This window comes from Haliotis asinina, chromosome 7 (assembly GCF_037392515.1).
Source record: "Haliotis asinina isolate JCU_RB_2024 chromosome 7, JCU_Hal_asi_v2, whole genome shotgun sequence".
NCBI lineage: Eukaryota > Metazoa > Mollusca > Gastropoda > Lepetellida > Haliotidae > Haliotis > Haliotis asinina.
In genome coordinates, this window is record NC_090286.1 from 25,641,153 (window position 1) to 25,660,726 (window position 19,574).

The window sequence follows — 19,574 nt, forward strand, 5'->3', positions numbered from 1 at the left end:
CTGACAGGTTGATGCTTACAAGCATTTGCAACACTAAACTACTGTTTCAAGTTGAATTTTCCTGTCGTGAACTTGATGAAGACCTTTGTAATTTTTTTTTTTTACCTGAAAGGCAACATGAAGATTTTCACATTGGCAGAACTGTATCATAAGTATTTAGCTTTGATTCTTGAGTATCTGTAAAACGTTCACTTTTATTCACCAGAAACGTTTTGTGCCTCAACAAAGGAAAACAGTGAAAACCTAGCTCACTCATATTGTCTTTGTATTTTTCAGCTCTTTTTGAAGACAAAGATATCGAGGAGAAGATTATGAATTCCAAGGATCCCAAGGAACAGAAGCGTTTGGGCAAGCAGATCCGGAACTTTGATTTTGACACGTGGATGCAGCACAGCAAGGAGGTCGTGGAGAAGGGCAACATGGCGAAGGTCAGTCTGTAGCTGTAGCAAAATACACTTGGGGTGGAAGGGTATCATAGTTGCTCAATGGTATTGAAATGAGTGTTGCAAACAGCCTTGTAAAACCACACCCACTTACGAAGTGGGCTGTGGGGTAGCCACATGGTTAAAGCGACGCTGAAGATCCGAGTTCGATTCCCGACATGAGTACAATTTGAGAATCCCATGCTTGGTGTACCCCGGTGTACTCACTCACCCACATGCACTTACTATACTGTAGGGACTGAAATGCAGACACCTAGATAAGGATATATATCTGGGTGCATGTGTAATAATCTTATACAATATCTTATAGATTTTAGAAAGTAACCATTTCACAAGGAGTTGTCCGCTGTTCCCATAAGTAACAGCATTAGGAGGTCTGTGCAACCAACTTTTAACATGAATTTGTAAAACTTACGATGAATAATTTCAGTATTCCCTCTTTTTTGAAAATCCCAGATCTCAGCGCCAGATTGGAAGATTGGAATAATCTTCTTAGCAAAAATATGAACAAGCATCACAGAAACACACATTATACTGTCTTATGAATGACTTAACAGACTAAGTTCTTTGGTAGGTTATTCAGAGAGATTTTAACATGCTCCAGTCCACATTAATTTCGGCGTCAAGACGACGTTGAAGTTTAACAACAGAGTCAACGACCAAAATCATATCATCTGCAGACAACAATGCAATAATGTTTAACATTTTTTCGGATATAGATATACCGACCTGAAATCTATTTTCTTATGACTGTATGGTGTTCATTAATGAACAAAGAAAACAGAACAGGTCTGAGGACACAGCCCTGTCAAACTCCACAGTAGCTATAAATACATTCAGTTAATTTTCTACCAAAATCATAAGATACAATGGCTTTAATATTTCTGTATATATTTTGTATCAGAGAACGAAAATTACCGTGAAATCAGTTTTGTTAAAGAACATAATTTGTACATGTTTACCATATCAAAGACCTTACAAAAATCTATGAAATCAAGGTAAAGTTAACCACCTTTACACGTTATATATTTCTGAATAATAACCTGTAGAAAAATATACTGTCAACAGTCGAGTGATCTTTTTGAAACCTCATTGGCATTCACCTACTAGTTTACAAAATTCTAAATAATACTCCAATCTTTTATTTAAATCCGTAGAAATAATTTGATACCCATAAAACTACCCCCTAATTTGTCATGGAAATCGTGTGAGATTGCGTCTCTGTATTTCTTTACTGAGTGACAGTATTCACTATCTGCACAACATTGACGCAGTGAGATTTTGGGAAGCTTAACCCGCTGTTTGCCGATTGCCATATGCACTGTGTCAGGTGACATCTTCATTCGTCGTGTGCACGGCAAGTGTGCACATACAGAAAAAACATATTCAATCATTGGTTTATGAACACTGATCAACAAAACTAACGACTTAAGCCTTATTGAATCATCACAACAAATAACTTTCTATTCCCACTATGAAAAATACCAACATGGTAAACGACATGTGATTGATTGACTGAAGAAATATATTGACCCCTGACAAAACTACACTGCGCTTGTATACGGAGTTGACGCACAAGAGTATTGATAGATCATAATATCCAGTATATTTAGTTAATATTATGGAGAATATGGAAAAATTACATGTTAACCTACAAAGCCGAATGCGTGTATTTACAATATGTAAATCGACACCTGTAATAGACTTGTGAAAATCTATGCTACAACGGTTTTTCAAGAACCCATGCCCTATGGGATTTCGGACTCGCTGACTTGGTTCCGCAGGTCATCGTATCCCAATTACACCGATTGATACTCGAGATATCAGTAATTGGCGATTATCCACAAACCGTCGTCATATAGCTGGAAATTCTCCGTGCAGCGTAAAACACCAAACGCCGCTGGTCATTGTAACATTGTAACTGAATTGCCATTCTTGGTGCCTATACTCGGATTTCGAAGACATGGACACGGTCCAGCTAACATTTTTTCAGATGTACGTTGTTCCATACCAGTATCTTTGAACTGTGTGGCAATGGAGGTCAGTTTCAAATGTTGACGTTTGTTTACATTCAGACACGAATATTTATTGACCGCCTTTTGCAGGGAAACTGATGAATGCGTTGTTAAACAACGAATATGATATTCTTACTTTTCAGTTCATGTAAAACATTTCTATTATGTTTCCAGTTTTCCCAAAATCCCCACCTAAAGAAACAGCTGTTTGCCACAGCACCTCGACTTATGGTGGAGGCCAGTCCCCACGATGCCACCTGGGGAATTGCCTTACCCAGGAACGACCCCCGGGCCTGGGACGAGCGAACATGGAGAGGTCAAAACCTGCTTGGCCAAATCATCACCAAGGTCAGGGACAATCTGATGAGACAAGATGGAGTTCAGGTTGACAAAGCTGGAGGAAGTATGGAGAAGACAGATTGCAGCTCTACAGTGGCTGATAGTTCGGATGAGTACCAGTGCACCAGTTATAATATGGACAGAAGAAGATTGAGGTGGCAGGATTTCAGCCAAGGGATGAGTTCCGGACATAGGCCGAGCAGCAGTGGGCATCTAAATAACCCTTGGCAGTGGTCACAGAAGACGAACAGAGACCAGAGTGGAGGAGAGCGAACAAACAGACACAAGAAAAAGAAGAAAAAGAAACGAAATAATAAAAACGAGCATTTTCCTAGACATGACCGACCAAGAAACATGGACTATGAAACACAGACAGATTATCGAGGACATTACAACAGGGGGCATAGTGACAGGGGCTGGAAAGGCAGACGAGTATTCTATAATTAAGACGACAAAGATACTGGGATAGCTGTCCGCGTCGACAGAGATACCCTGTAGCACCCGTGACCAGCTCGCGACCTTCTGGCACAAGCCGAACTGAGACGGGCGCCCATCTCGATGAATGCCATATTGGTGTTTGAACACGAGGCTGACTTCAAACAAGTACGATAACGTTTATTCTGCCGTCCTCTTTTTGTTATCTTTTTAGTGCTACGGTAGGTTTCGTTTGTTCCTGCTGCTGTGGTCCTTTACCTCTCTGATCTTAAAATTTCCTCCAGGTAGTATGTCCTATATACACGTGATCTTTACAATAAAGAATATAACAATGACTTGCCCGAGACTAATATCTTAATCTCTGTTTAACTGGAATGAGCAATGGACACGTTTTGGAATAAAACGGACCGATGCTTATGCTGCTAATCAATAGATTGTATGGTCCAGATATTTCTGTAAATAATCGAGTCTGGACCAGAAAATACAGTGATGAAAAGGATAGGCATCGGTCTACACAACTGGGATACGATGGCATGTGTCAGCCAAGTCAGCGTGTCTGACCACCCGATCGTCATGCTTGCCTCTTTACGATAAGCATGAGTTACTGAAGATCAGTTCTAACACAGAAGGTTTCCGCTAGTGTGGTTCACCACATATATGTTTATGATGTATGTATTTACACAGTATAATTTGCAACCAGCTGTATCACTTACAACCTCTTTGAGAGGCATTTTAGAAGTTGTATAGATGCAGGAAAACTAACTTATATGGATCGTCAACTTCTTTGTTGCAATGAGTGTAGGTACCAACGTTAGCAAGCAAGAGACACAAAGCGTTCAAACAAAAGAACATATACGGAGCTCCATGAGGATACACAGTTGACAAAGTTGATATACATTGGATTTCAAGATTTGCTACATTGCTACATTCGTGGTTTGACCAGAGTTGGTTGATATCAACGTGGGCCTAGATTTTCGAAGCCCTCTTAGCGCTAAGATAGTCGTAAGTTAATGTTAATGTATGGCACTTACGACTATCATAGCGCTAGGAGAACTTCGAAAAGCATCAGGTTTTGACGTCACAGTATTGTGAGCCATGTAATTGTTGATGTCAAAGCACGTGATATTATGTATAATTGATGACATCAGGACATTGTACAAACTACTGTCAAATCGATACCTCCAAGGAGCGTCCATTCATTCAATCTTGGTGGTGTCGTTTTATCTCACACAAGCAACACCTCCAGTGGAACACACCTTTGGATTATAAATGGTAGTCCATACATGTCACATATTCTAGACTAGCAAGGGTTGTATTGGGAATATTTGTTTAAGGGTCTGTATGACCGAGTGGTTGCATTGCCTTTGGGTTCATGTCAGATCAGGTTTAGGCTCTGGTTATTTATCTCAAATAAGTAAACTGGGTTTTTCTCAGGTTAATTTACACATTGCAGAGTCTAAATCTCCACGATCGAAAATATTCTTCCCGGTCTATTCTCGGAAACCAATGGCAGTCTTCACAAATTCGCGGAAACACCGCTATTGCAGTACCGAGTTACCTCCCATCACCAATAGGACATGGCGCTGAGCTCTGTGAATTCTGGGTGCGAGATTCTGCACGTGCATTGTCAATGATAATCATGATGTCAACTTTGACGGTGTAAAGCACTGAACTGGAAAATAACTGTCCGAAAATAGGACAGCAATCAAAACTAATGTCACGTCGTAAACGAAAGTGGGACTGTGAATATGTCGAGGTTAATCCACTCAAACGACGCAGAAGTGAAAGTTACTTGCAGACAGGATCACCCTGCAGACACAACTTTCACCGCGGTGATAGATTTCCTGGAAGACAGTCAGAGAGGTACGAACTGTTCTTTGGCTGGCAGTCACCTTTCAGTCAACACCATCCTGTCAAGTTCACAGTTGACGGCAAAGAATTCAACTGTGCAGAACAGTATTACATGTATCGGAAGGCAGGTGAGTTGACAGGTTGATGTTGACAAATATTTCCCACTGGTGCTTACATTTTACGGCCGCTTCTGTTATTATTGTTGTGGCAATAATGAAGTAATTGAATTGAATGTGAAATGAAATGAATTGAAAGTAATTTAATTTGAGTAAATTGTTGATTTCACCACATCACACTGAAACAATAGGTCTGCACTATGAATATGCTATTCTCAATTAAATCCCATTTCTTCTAACATTCAAATACAAGTTTGTTGCACACAGAATTAAAATGATGAAAGCCCCTTTCAATTGCTTTCCTTTGTTAACACAGAATATGAGGATGTAAACTTTGTTTTTAAAAACGCTGTTTCAAGTAACAACATTTCGAACTGTAAAGATGTACAGTGAATCTGCAATTCACATTGTGTTCTATCTGTGACTGTTTTTAGTTAAAACGAAATATTTTGTTATCACCAAAGGCAAAAGTTTCTGTAATTGTCTGCCTTGAACCTGGCCTTATATTTAGCATATGAGAGGTTTTACCTGGTACAAATTATTGCAACCTACATTTCGAGAATGGCTGAAAAAGTAATTAAATTGATAAAAATTGTATGTGCATTATGTATAAAAGCTACCTTTTCTGTAATGTAACACAGAATGTCTGGTGTGTTAATTGTTGATTTGTTTTATTTCTCTGAATGTTTGAAAACCCACATCTATAGTAAATTTAGGGCTTGGGAACATAAACAGTGATTATTATATTTTAGATGTAGAGAGATCCCTTTTACTAAGAGTCTCACTGAGTTACTTATTTGAATATTGTGTAACTTCCATCTGAAAAGACCTACTTGGATCCTCCTGATTTTAGCATTGCTTTTTGATGTATTATCCCCGAACAACTGCACATGCTAACACACCCACAGACATGACCATAGGATTTAACATGTTCAGGTTTCAGGTTAGATAATCTTTAAAGTAAAATAAATATGACAGTCCAGTAAGCACTACAGAGTCTTATGAAATCTAAAGGGGCTTTGGGATAGCCTAGTGGTTAAGGCGTTCACTTGTCACACTGAAGACCCATGTTCATTTTCACACATGGGTGTCACTGGTTGTGATATTGCTGGAATATTGCTAAAATAATATTGCCTATAATAAACTTTCATGTAGTTTGCGAAGATGTTACTGTTTGCTGACAAATGTTTCCATTTTCCAGCTCTTTTTGAGGACAAAGATATCGAGGAGAAGATTATGAATTCCCGGGATCCCAAGGAACAGAAGCGTCTGGGCAAGCAGATCCAGAACTTTGATTTTGACACGTGGATGCAGCACAGCAAGGAGGTCGTGGAGAAGGGCAACATGGCAAAGGTCAGTCTTCAGATGGAGTTAAATACACTTGGGATGGAAGGGTAGCCAAGTGGTTCAAGTGTTTGGTCATCACACTAAAGGCACATGTTTGATTCCCCATGTTGGTACAGCATGTGGGACCCCTCTTGTGATGTTGTATTGAATATTGCTGAATGTTTTGCAAAACAATACTCACTAACTCATTAAAGAGTGTTATTGATTGGAAACTTAAGTTATTGATATATGTATTTACTCTTAAGAACAAAATTAGTTATTCTCCATGTGAATGCATGAAAATGTTCCTAGCCTGATACATCAGATTGCCTTTTGTCCATTTTAACCATGGTGATCTTGTAATGTAAACATTATGGTGGCAATTAATTATTCATTCACAATATTCACATATGTGTATCAATACTGTGTCCACTTTATATATTGTAGGTTGATACTTAATGAAGAGGAGGTGGTTTAGCATTTTGTTTAAAGCATTTGCTCATGAAGCCGAATACCTGCATTAGATTCCCCACATGGGAACAATGTCTGAAGCTCATGTGTCATCCCATGATATTGCTAGAATATTGTTAATATGGGGGAAACCTTAGTCACTCAGTAAACAAGATGTCTGCACTTTACCACATCTCGTAGAGACCTAGAGCAAATACCTGTATTTTTTTAACGTTTTGTATGTACATGAACTATTCATACTAATCTGACTTTCTCACACATATTTAAACTTGATTTTGTACAAATACGTATTAAGTTTCAAACAAATCTGTGGCACAAAATTATGTCATAAGGATGCAGAGGCTTTTGAGCTCAATTACTTGTGTTTCTTTACATTATTTATTGACGGAATGCAGGCAGGTTGTATACAAGATTATTTTGTGTACAAGGATGTAGAATACATTTCCTGCAGGAAGATTATCTGACTTAAACACCAAACTTCTTATAGCAGTTGATCACAGTGAGTCATCAGGTGTATGCTTCACAATGTGAGAGCTAAAGAGCTAAAGAGCTAAAGAGCTAAAGTTATGGTCACTTACATGGCAAAGATTTTGTCCATATACTAGTAACCAGGGAACCTATATAGAGGGGGAGAAAAAACTCCTCGAAAAGCTGCTGAACATATGTCTCGGGTTGTTACGTAATCAGTGTAGCCAATTTGGTGGCAGGGTAGTATTTAAGATTGAGCCTGGTTTATTTTCAACAACTGATTAAGTTCGCTGAGTGTTGTAACAATTGAAATCCAACATGTAGAAGATAGGTTAACTATTTTGTCACTTCAGGTTAAGTCAAATGATTGGTATTAGTGTCCGTATTAGGATAGTAGATTTGTAGCAAAGTTTCAGGTCGGTATGTTATAGCTCACTGACTTCTATTCTCGATTTGCTGCGAAGATAGACTAAATTGTGCCGATAAAAACTTCTTTCACACATTCGGTTAATTTTTAGAAGGAGAACATACCTTTAGTTGAAAGGTATTTGCAAGTAATAGTGACAGTTTTATGACTTAAAAAATTGTTAGGGTGTAATTGAGGTGTGTGAAAAATATGACATTTCGCCATTGAAATGCTATATGCTGTTGTTTGAGTATTCTTAGTTACTCCCTCAAAAACACCTTTCACATACACCTTTAATTCATATGAGGGGAATATACTATCAGGTGAAATGTGTTTGCAAGTAATAGTGATAGTTCCATAGTCTAAAAAAGAATGTTAGGGTGTATTTGATGTGTGTGAAAAATGTGACATATCGCCGATCTGCTCTGATTCACCATTGAAATACTATACGCCGTTGTTTGAGTGTTTCTAGTAATTACTTCAAAAACGTCTTTCACATACACCTTTAATTCTTATGAGGGGAATATACCATCAGGTGAAATGTGTTTGCAAGTAATAGTGATAGTTCGATAATCTAAAACAAAGTGTTAGGGTGTATTTGAGGTGTGAGAAAAATATGACATATTGCCGATCTGATCTGATTCATCATTGATGCTTTAGGGATATAGTTCCATAACTTCTTTCTTTCTTGTTGATCTTATTATTTGTACAAAACTGGAAAGGTGTTTTAGAACGCTTTGTGAGAGTTTTACACTTTATTTTTGAGGGCAGAGTGACTGTCAGTTAATATTTTGTTAATGTCCATTCCATTTCCCACATGCAATAAGATATCTGAATTAATTATTAATGTAAACAAAAATGTTTCAAAGTAGATTTTTTAAAAGGACAGCTGATGTTAACACATGTTCTCGCGATACTTTTGCGTTCTTTTACATGTTTTGGGAGGGAAGGCCATATGTACTTATTTCTTTTATTCTTTTTCTTTATTTCATTCTTTCATTCACATAATTCTTGCTCTTAAATTCTTACTATAATTCATTCATTCATTCATTCATTCATTCATTGTAAAATTCCGACTGATACAATAAACTGGCTGATGTTCTATTAAACCAGGGATAATCTACAACATATACTCTATATAATCTCCCTGGTTATACACAAGTGAAGTTGCACTAGGAACGAGCCAAGTAACTGTGTGCGTTAGAGCATGACGAGGCACACGTTAATTAGTACAAATGGTAAAGAAAGCAAGCGAGTGACCTATCCCTGTTGTAGAGTATCCCAGATATAACATTAATGAAGTGTCATAAGTGTTTTAGGGTCTAATGGTCAAGGTGTTTGCTAATGCCGAAGACCTAGGTTAATGTTCCTACATGGGTACTATGTGGGAAGCCCATTTCTGGTGTTCCCTGCCGTGATGTTGCTGGAATGTTGCTAAAAGCAACGTAAGACCTAAGTCATTCACTCCCTCACAAATGAAGTAGATTATCACAGGCCACTGTGATGTAGACAGGGTGTTGTAGGATATACTCTCTCACACTTACAAACTGTCAAGATATGTAACAGTGTTCAGGCATGAATTGAATAAAACTGAAATAAAAAACAAAACAAAAGAAAATATGCCAAATCTTAAAGGAATAGAATTGCTGAAAAGACAAAGGAACTGTTCTGGTAAACATTAGAAGTAAAATATTATTTTTTTTATCACTTTATTTCTTTTTGTTCTGGGTACAGCATTGACAAGTCAGCATATCTGTATATACACAATTAGAAACAAACCAAATGTACGAAACTATTATTGTGTAAATAGATTATGGCAAGAGGACCAGAATGTCACGAAAGAGTCGTATTTGCACTGGGAGTATGCATTAGATTTATGCAATTGGTAATTGTAATTCAATATTGGTTTCAAACCAGTCAGAGAAGGTACAATGTTTGCTGCCTTTCTAGAATATATGTATTCTTTAGTTAATATGAATATGAAATTCAGTACTTCATTTCTTGTCTCTTTAAGTCCGAGAATAATGGTTTCATTGTTTAATTTCAACTGAGTATCTGTTTCATTCTCAATCCATTCCAGTAGATCTTGCCACAACTTTTTGTCATGTTTGCATTCATATAATAAATGAATGATCGATTCTATTTCAGCGTCACAAAAAGTACAAAGTGGTGATTCTATTAGTTTGAAGGGGCGGTGGGGTAGCCTAGTGGTTAAAGCGTTCGCTCGTCATGCCGAAGACCCGGGTTCGATTCCCCACGTGGGTACAATGTGTGAGGCCCATTTTCTGGTGCCCCCGGCCGTGATATCGCTGGAATATTGCTAAAAGCGGCGTAAAACCAAACTCACTCACTCACTCACTATTAGTTTGTATTTGTATAAATCTTTATTAGTTGTAAGAATCCTGTGTAAAATACGGTATTGAAGCCATCTGTGTCTGGAACTCTACGAAGCTTGAAATTGTATGTTTTCCATAGACAGGGTGTGATATCTATGTTCAGCTCTTTTTCCCACTTGCTTTGATAAACCAGTTTTTTGTTTATAGTATTTTTGTGAAGAAGCTTGTTGTAAAATATGCTACATCCTTTCTTAGTTTTGAATAGTATTTCCAAATTAGGGGGAATAAAAGGTAAGTCTTTTTGAATATTAAATTGGAACGAACTCTGTTTCGAGAATGATTTCAGTGAAGATACTAACCCTGTATATTCAAGAAAATTTGTTTTAACCCCATACAGTTCTACAAATTCTTTGTAAGAAAGGAATGTATTGTCATCTTTTAAGAGATCATTTACATATTTTACGTTTGATTTTAGATAGTGATCATATACAACTGGTTTTTTCCCTATTGTTATGTTGTCATTTGCCCATATATATTGTCTGCTGAAAAGATCTTTTTCGTATTTACTTTGTTCTTGTAATTCAGACCAGGCTTGGAATACGTCTTTCCAGAATGGGCTGATGAGTTTTTGAATATAATGTGTCTTCAGATACAAATGTCCCATCTCTATGGGGATTAGTTTACTCACTGGTTGTGAGGTATATAAAAGATTGTTTAATTTTTTGTCATTTACGAATAAACTTCTGATCCATGATATTTTCTGGGACTTAATTGTTTCAAGTATTTCTGGTACTTTTAGACCACCTTCTTGGTAAGTTTTTGTTATCAGACATCGTTTTATTCTATCAGGTTTACCTTTCCAAATAAAAGAGAAGCATTTCTTTTGAAGATTAATTATCATTTCCAGTTTAGGGTTTGCTAGCGAGGTAAGAAGATGATTAAGTGTTGGTAAAATTAAGCTCTTTAGAATGGTTATTCTTCCTAGGGGTGTAAGATCTCTCAGAGACCACATTTTCATTATTTTGTCAATTTGTTTTATTTTGTCTTTACAGTTCGTTTCCACCATTTCTGCTTTATTATGCTGAAATAGAATGCCTAAGAGTACAAAGGGCTTTTGTGTCCAGTCAAGGTGGTATTCCCTGCAGTATTGCAAACTTGAATATTGTTTAGAACCAATCCACACAACTTTAGTTTTGTCGATGTTTATTCTAAGTCCAGAGAAGGAAGCATATGTCTCCAGTACATGTAATGTTTCCCTGAACAACCCCTGACCCATCTAAAATTATAGTAGTATCATCGGCGAATTGAGTCAGTGGGTATTCTAAGTCAGTCATAGTTATTCCTCTTACCATTTTGTATTTGTCGCAACATATGGGCCAGAATTTCTGCTACTATGAGAAATATATATCGCGAGAGGGGATCGCCTTGACTGCAACCCGCGTAATTTGGAAGAATTCTGATGGAAATCCGTTTACAAGGACACTAGAATTTATGTTATTGTAGAATGTTTTTAACCAAGTTTTGATAGAGGGCCAGAAATTGAAAAAGTCCAGACATTTCTCAATAAAGGACCATTCTACGGAGTCGAATGCTTTTTCAAAGTCTATAAGTATCAGAAGTCCAGGTTTATTCGTAAATTCTGTATAATGTCGTTAATCAGTCTTGTACATTCTCCGATGTATCTACCTTTCATAAAACCTTTTTGATCTTCACTGATATTTTTATTATGTTTCCAGTTTTCCCAAAATCCCCACCTGAAGAAAAAACTGTTTGCCACAGCTCCTCGACTTATGGTGGAGGCCAGTCCCCACGATGCCACCTGGGGAATTGCCTTACACAGGAACGACCCCCGGGCCTGGGATGAGCAAACATGGCAAGGTCAAAACCTGCTTGGCCAAATAATCACCAAGGTGAGAGACAACCTGATGAGACAAGAGGGACATTTGGATGACAAGGAATGTAATAGTGATGGCAGTACTCGTGGAAGCCCTGTCAGATATCAACAGAAGACAGACTCACAATCAAGCTCCAGCAGGAGAGACAGTAGCAGTCTCAGTACACAAAGATGCTCAGTTTCTGAGGAACAGAAGATGGATTTGAGGGGAGATGGCTGTAGGAGAGATAGTGAAAGGGATAGTGATTGTGGCTGGAGTAAAAGCCCCGCCAGAAAGAAACACAGGACAGATGAACAGGACAGTTACAATATTAGAGATAATGAGATTTTGGTGGAGACAGAGAAGGAGAGAAAGTGTGAGAGAAGAAGGAAGATGGAATCCAGAAGAAGCCAGGAGAGATCACTGCAAAATACAGATAGCAAAGAGACAGATAATGATAGTGATAGCAACAGTTCCAGTGAGAATAGAGGCACGGGAAGCAGAAGTGTGATGTGTCACTCTTCCAGATCTGAAAAGCATTCAAAGGAGACGAAAAAGAAGAAGAGCAGAAAAGTAGGTCAGAAAAAGAAGGAACGTAGAAGTAGCAGTGAGGCATCACTGGACAGACATGATACGAGGAGGAAACATAGTGACAGCAGTAGTTCAAGCAAAAGTGAGGATTTGAGAGGAATGGACAGAATGAACAAGACTGCTGAGCTTCGTATTCAAGGTGAAGGTAAGAGTGTGGATGGTGAGGACAGTGAAATGGTGTCAGGAAGAGGAGGGAGACAAGGGGACACTGAAAGGACAAGTATTGACAATGATAAGAATGATTGGTGCATGCACTTGAAGGTGATTTTTGAAGGCAATGGTAGTGGGGAGCTTGGTGGCCAGCAACGGAAGAGCTGTGACACTGAAGATGGAAAAAGACTGTCTAGTAGTGTCCAACATAGCAAACATGGTGAGACGAGGCCAGGGAGTGAGGGACAGATAGGGAACACCCAGAGAAAGGACGACAGAGACCTGGAGATGCTTCAGGATGACACAGTCACAGAGAAACATCTTCATGGAGGTGAGCATGATATTGATGTAGAAGCACTTGAGACAGACAGAAAGATGAGGAAGGAAAACAGTGAACGTCGAGAAAGTAAGAAAGAAGCACAAGGAGAAATTGGGAAAGCTGAGAAAGAAGGAGAGGCTGAGAAGGGAGAGAGTGAAGATGTGTTTCCTACTACTGTTGAAACTGAGATCGCTGACATACCACACACAGAACATGTTTTGTGGGATAAAAAGGACACTGAAAATACAATAGCTGGCAAAGGAAGTGATAGGTCAGATGATGAAAGCATGAAGGTGTCCAGAGATGAAGCAGATGATGATGAATCTGGGCAGGAAAACATGAAGTTCATCACTGACCACAAGATGGCAGCTGTTGGCGGTGGAACAGAGGGAGCCAGTGGACGAGCCGAGGACAAAAGAAGTCATGCAGAGTCTCAGATGGTTCATATAAAACCGTTTAAGAAGTCAGCCCAGAGACACTATCGAGACAACAGGAAGGTCAGTGATACCGACTCAGGTGAGATGGATGCTGGGAGCAGACGGTCCAGGAAAAACATAAACAGCAGAAACAGGCAGAGACATAAAACTGGTGACAGGATGGGTAGATCTAGTGTGGATAGGGGCAGCAGAGGTGTATCTAGCAGGGCTAAATATATTGATAATGTGTTCAGAAGTAATAAAGATCTCTTTGAAAGGACTACCAGGGATAGAAGTGAGACATGGCATGCTATCAGGAGGGACAGTATTGATTGTGAAAGATCCAGAAAACGTAAAAGGGATATTAGTAGGAATTCTGGCAACAGTAGTGATGACAGGACATTTCATTGGAAGCATAGTGAGACTTCAAAGAAAGACAAGGACATGCCCAGGAAGGATAGAACGACTGCTGAGCACAACATGGTCAGGAATAATAGTGAGACTTCAAAGAAAGACAAGGACATGCCCAGGAAGGATAGAACGATTGCTGAGCACAACATGGTCAGGAATAATAGTGAGACTTCAAAGAAAGACAAGGACATACCCAGCAAGGATGGAGAAGCTTTTGAGGATACGGACAAAGATAGCAGAAAGGCCATTGGAGGAGTTGACAGTGATGCAAGAGAGAGTGAAAGTCCCAAGGAGCATAAGCTAAAGAAACAAAATAAAGATAATTGTACAAGTAAGGTACAAAAGAAGAAGAAGAAAAAAAAGAAAGCTCAGGAGATTAATGAGAAGAGGAAAAAGAAGAAAGCACAGAGAAAGGAAATGAGAAAACAAAGAAAAGCCCTGCAAAGAGAAAGAAGTAGGAATGGCGGTCAAGGTCACAATGATAAAGGTGAAGGATAAGGGCAGTCAAATAAGATTGCTTGAGCCTGTGCGCAGTGGATTGAAATACAAAAATTGAATTTCACAAAATTTCAAGTATAGTTAAATTTAATGACAAATCTGATCTTCCCTATCAAAATGGTAGTATTTTAATAGCATGCATGATAAGAACTATGTGAAATTAACAGTCATGCCATTTGAACAGAACATATCTGCCAGCAAGAAGCCATAGAAGCCGAACAGACACAGGCAGGCGTGCGAGTCTCTTAACGTTCACAGGGATAGTACTGCTTACTGACCTATAAACACAGTACAGTATTGACACGGTTGTTATGAAAGGAATGTTATCCACTTATTTAATACTCTAGGTTGGCATGTTCAATTGGACAACCCACTTAGAAGTTTCATTTTCCAAGGGAGAATACAATTATACTTCCATTTTTGTAAATGATGAAAATTATTTATTGTTCTCAGGCATTTGACAGTAAAGAGTTTTTGTTTCAAGGGTCTGTGTTGTTAATCCAGAAGAATAGCAACATAAATATTGTTTCTTTGTTTTGCTTCTTATTGTTAGTCTTTATATACCACTGGCTGAGTGTTGACCCTTTTTTTCTGACAAGTATTATCCTTTAACTCATAAACAAAATGACAAAATGAGTGGATCCTTGTTTATTTTATGATCATAATTGTTCATTTGTTAAAAAAAACCCTCTTGATTTCCATACAGAATATTCCTGTACAAGTATGACTCTGGAATGTTTAATATTGAATTTATTGGTGAATGTGAACATTCAAAATGTCATTTTGGATGTCTTACACGATTCAAGGTCAATACAAAGTGTAACCTCCACATGACTGTATGACAGCCAGCACTCTCCTCCTCATACCCCCTGTCAGCCTCCTGATTCTCTTCAAGGGGTAGTCTTAAGCCATTCCTCAAAGCAGCTTCCAATTGGGCAAGGTTCTGTACAGGAGGATCCTATGACGACCAGTCATGTCCCAGATATGCTCCAAAGGGTTAAGATCAGGGGTTACCATCCATACTTACCAGCATCTTCTGATGATTGAGAAGTATTTATTACATATCTGAGAACTGAACAAAATAATAGTAATTACATTCTCATACCAAAAAGAACTCATGGAAAATTGGGATTTATGAAGAGAGGGCTGGTGTGTAGCATGTTAGAAGAAGGCATATGTCATGCCCGTGACCTGGTTTTTATTCTCCACATGGGTACAATGTGTGAAGCCCATATCTGGTGTCCCCCTGCCATGATATTGCTGGAATATTGCTAAAAGTGGCGTAGAACTACACCCACTTAATCTTTTCACCTTGGAATTCATTGAACCATCGTATACTGGACAAAAATAGTTAGGGATATATGCAAATTTCGAAATTTTGAATATTGATCTATTTACTCATTGACACACTGGTAAAATATCAATCATTAAAATACCAATATCCCTAACTTATTTTGTCCAGTATATTTTCACATGATCATCATTATAGTGGATGTTACTGAGAGGATCGTCAGTGACTAACATCATAGCCACCAGTCACTTAAAACTGGTCTACAAAGCATAATGATGGAGTTATATTGCAACAATATCACCTAGGAAATGGACTTCCTCTTCAGCAGGTCCCGTGAAGATCCATGGTAGGATTTGTCTTCATTAAGCATGCTTGTCGGAAAAGGCGTCTAACAGGATCGTGACGTCAGACTTGCAGACTTCGTTCAAATGTATGCCATCATATCCTGTTTGCACAGATCAATGATCATGCTTTTGATCACTGCATTGTCTGGTCAAGACTCGATTATTTACCATTCTCATACAGCTGGAATACTGCAATCACACATCATTGGTTCCCAATTTCGCAGATCGATGCTCATGTTGTTGATTCTTGGATTGTCTGGTCCAGACTCGATTATTTACAGACCACCGCCATAAAGCTGGAATATTGCTGAGTGCGGCGTAAAACTAAACTCATTCACTCACATACACTTGTCTACAAATAACAACAGCACAAAGCATATCTTAATGTGGTTTAGTTTACTGACACACTCGGGAAAAAAACATTTCTGATTGTATTATCACAGTCACCTTGCAGTCAAATAACAAATAATCTAGAATATATGACAACCATAGTAATATTTGTGTAAATCTCGGATAATAAGCATAACCAAAACATCTTCTTGTCAACATCACTGAACATGGTCTCAAAGAAAACTAACTTTTCTTCAAGTGGTCTCAGTATTTCATACAAAAATGGGCACCCATCTGTATGGGTGTCATAGAAACAAATCAGTAATATTGTGAAAATCTGTATAGTTGTTTTCTATCATAAGTTCATTGGATAAGTGTCGTACCAACACTTCCGCAGATGCATCAAACAAAACACTTTCAGTTTTGTCAGTGGGAACTCCAAGGCCATGCTTGGGGAAACACATATTGTGCCCATGTGTCTTCAGCATTACAAGCGAACACGTTAACCACTAGGCTACCCCACCTCAAAAAGGGTATTAGATATTAATGGATAATGGCATTAGACACACACAACACTGTTTATGTATTATTTTATGACTGTAATAATTGCTTCTTAAAAGTGAACTTGTCTCTGTGAGACAGTGAGTATGGTTTTATGAGGCTTTAACAACATTCCAGCAATATTGCAGCAAGGGACTCTAGAAATGGGTTTCACACACTGTACCCATGTGGGGAACTGAACCCTGGGTCTTGAGGTCTTCAGCAACCCATGCTTGCCAGAAAAGGATCAGGTGGTCAGGCTCGCTGACTTGGTTGGCAGTCATCGGTTCCCAATTGTGCAGATCAGTGCTCACGCTGTTGATCACTGGATTGTCAGTTGCAGACTCCATTATTTACAGACCGCCTTCATATAGCCGGAATATTGCCAAGTGAGGCATAACACTCAAACCACTGTGTCGGGAGAGGGGTTCTTTTGAAACTCATCAACTCCCCGCCCACATCATGTCTGTTCACACTGTTACAAAAGAAACTAAATAGACCAACCATGGTGACAAAATTAAAAACAGACATTTTTCTTTTGCCCCATACTATTATCATTATCCAGAATATTGATATTGTCCCTGGGTCCTAATCATTGTATAACCGGCAAACTTGCAGTTTTCAAAGATTCATATATTCCAAGAACACATGAACAAATCTAACTAATAAGGGTTTATTAGACTGTTTTGTCCTTAATGTCTGATACCTCTAGGTAATGTTGGCATATTGATTACGTATACCATGGCACCAGTTACCAATATTCCTGCACCATGTTTACATACTGTCGAGAAATTCTGCATTACAAACTCACTTCTACAACATGACTGAAGTGGTGCATCTTGACTGACATAACATGAAAAATATATACATGTATAAACAATATAAATACAAGTACTTCAACATGCTAAATATATTATATGACAGTAAATGGAAAGGGAGTGTGCCTTGCAGTGAGGCAGGGTGAAAACCATCACATGGAAATCAAAGATCTGCAATCTTCTGAAATAGTTAAAAGTCACTGCATATAAATACATAAACTGATCAATATCACACATACTTTTTTCAAAAATGCAGCTGTCACCCTTACAACAACAATATTAATCATCATAACTATGTATTGCCAGTGATGTCAAATGTGACTTTGAGTATTATACATATTTTAGAGTAATCAGTGTTAATTATCAAATTTGAAACCTTGGCATCACAGGAGTAGCAGGGACGTGCCCAGGCATGTAACACCAGACCAGTGTTCACGACTGGTGTTTTATAGTAACAGGACATTGCGTCCTGTAACCTTCAGATGTCTGTCTGACCCACTGAAAATTCACAGGACCCACAGGATAAAATGAAACACACATTTCAGATTTAACATTTCTCATTATTGGCATTGAATTATTAACATTATATAATGACAAACATTATAAACATAAATTGATAAACAGTGAACATGTGAGGCATGCCACAAATAGCGACTTCAGACAAAGTTATTGTGATATATTCAGTCAGACACTGAGGCCAGCAGGTTGGGAACCTCTGTCTGACCGCTGGCAAATCTGCCGGATTTGTCAGAGGGTCAGACACTATTCGTGAGCACAGCCAGACAGGCCGAAAAACTCCAGCCACAGCCAACCCCCACCCAGCTGCCAAACATGAGAGAAAGAGAGAGACCACAGAACGCGAGACAGGACAAGTTTTTAAACATATTACAAATGTAATTAAATCATACAAGGCTGCTTCCCTCTCAAAAAGCTTATGATAAAACATCCAATCTTTATAAAACGTGTTGATCTCTAAACTGACCCCTCCAGTGTATATCTGTATTACCCACAAAGTTAACAATGCACATGTCCCCTAACCCTAATTTCCTAACGGGAGGCTTCTAATGCTTGTCTAAGCAGCGCATGAAACTCCCCAAAATTCAGTTAGACCACAGGGCTGGTTCAATGTAAACTTTCCAGCCCTGACCAAAACTTACCTACCTACACAAAAATACTAATTTACTTTGTACAATTAAATTAAAACCTATGAAATAATAATGATTTAAATTTTAACCCAGCCATCAGGCAGGTGAATTTGAGAAACTGGCAGTCCGTGTTGAAAATACCTCCCCCCACCCCTTGGGGCAGTCGGACAGGCAGGTATTCACAATGATAGTATGATAGTCCAAGACAGTAAAGCCTTTACCTGTAAAGTGTAAGGAAGGGTTTCTTAGTTTCTAAGAATTCTTAGTTTCATGGCTCCTTGCAGGCAATATGATGCATGATGATTTTGATGGAATAGTTACTGTTCAGAATACCCCAGCATAAACCTTTTCATGACTGTATTATAAACAAATTCTGGCAGCCACTATAACAGGCTGGGAAGCAAAGCTCTGATTGTTTAGATGAAAGGTCATTCTATATTTGTATAGTGGTAGGAGTGAGTGAGTGAGTTTAGTTTTATGCCACTTTTGGCAATATTTAAGCAATATCATGGCAAGGGACTTCAAGAATGGGCTTCACATAGTGTACCTACGTGGGGAATCGAATTTGGATCATCAGCATGACAAGTAGACACGTTAACCACTAGGCTACCCCACTGCCCTCAAAACTAGGAAGAACAGAG

At 38.5% G+C, this 19,574-nt stretch overlaps 1 protein-coding gene across 1 annotated transcript in view; it reads left to right on the forward strand.

The window, feature by feature from the left end:
- Positions 1–14,948, forward strand: part of LOC137291923 (uncharacterized) — a 52,635-nt gene extending 37,687 nt beyond the window's left edge. Inside the window, exons 19-23 of the mRNA XM_067823480.1 lie at positions 277–428; positions 2,633–3,234; positions 4,898–5,211; positions 6,401–6,552; positions 11,943–14,948. Coding sequence (XP_067679581.1) covers positions 277–428; positions 2,633–3,234; positions 4,898–5,211; positions 6,401–6,552; positions 11,943–14,465 — 3,743 coding nt within the window. The 3' untranslated portion in view covers positions 14,466–14,948. The remainder of the gene's footprint in view (positions 1–276; positions 429–2,632; positions 3,235–4,897; positions 5,212–6,400; positions 6,553–11,942) is intronic.
- The last annotated feature ends 4,626 nt before the right edge of the window (positions 14,949–19,574 follow it).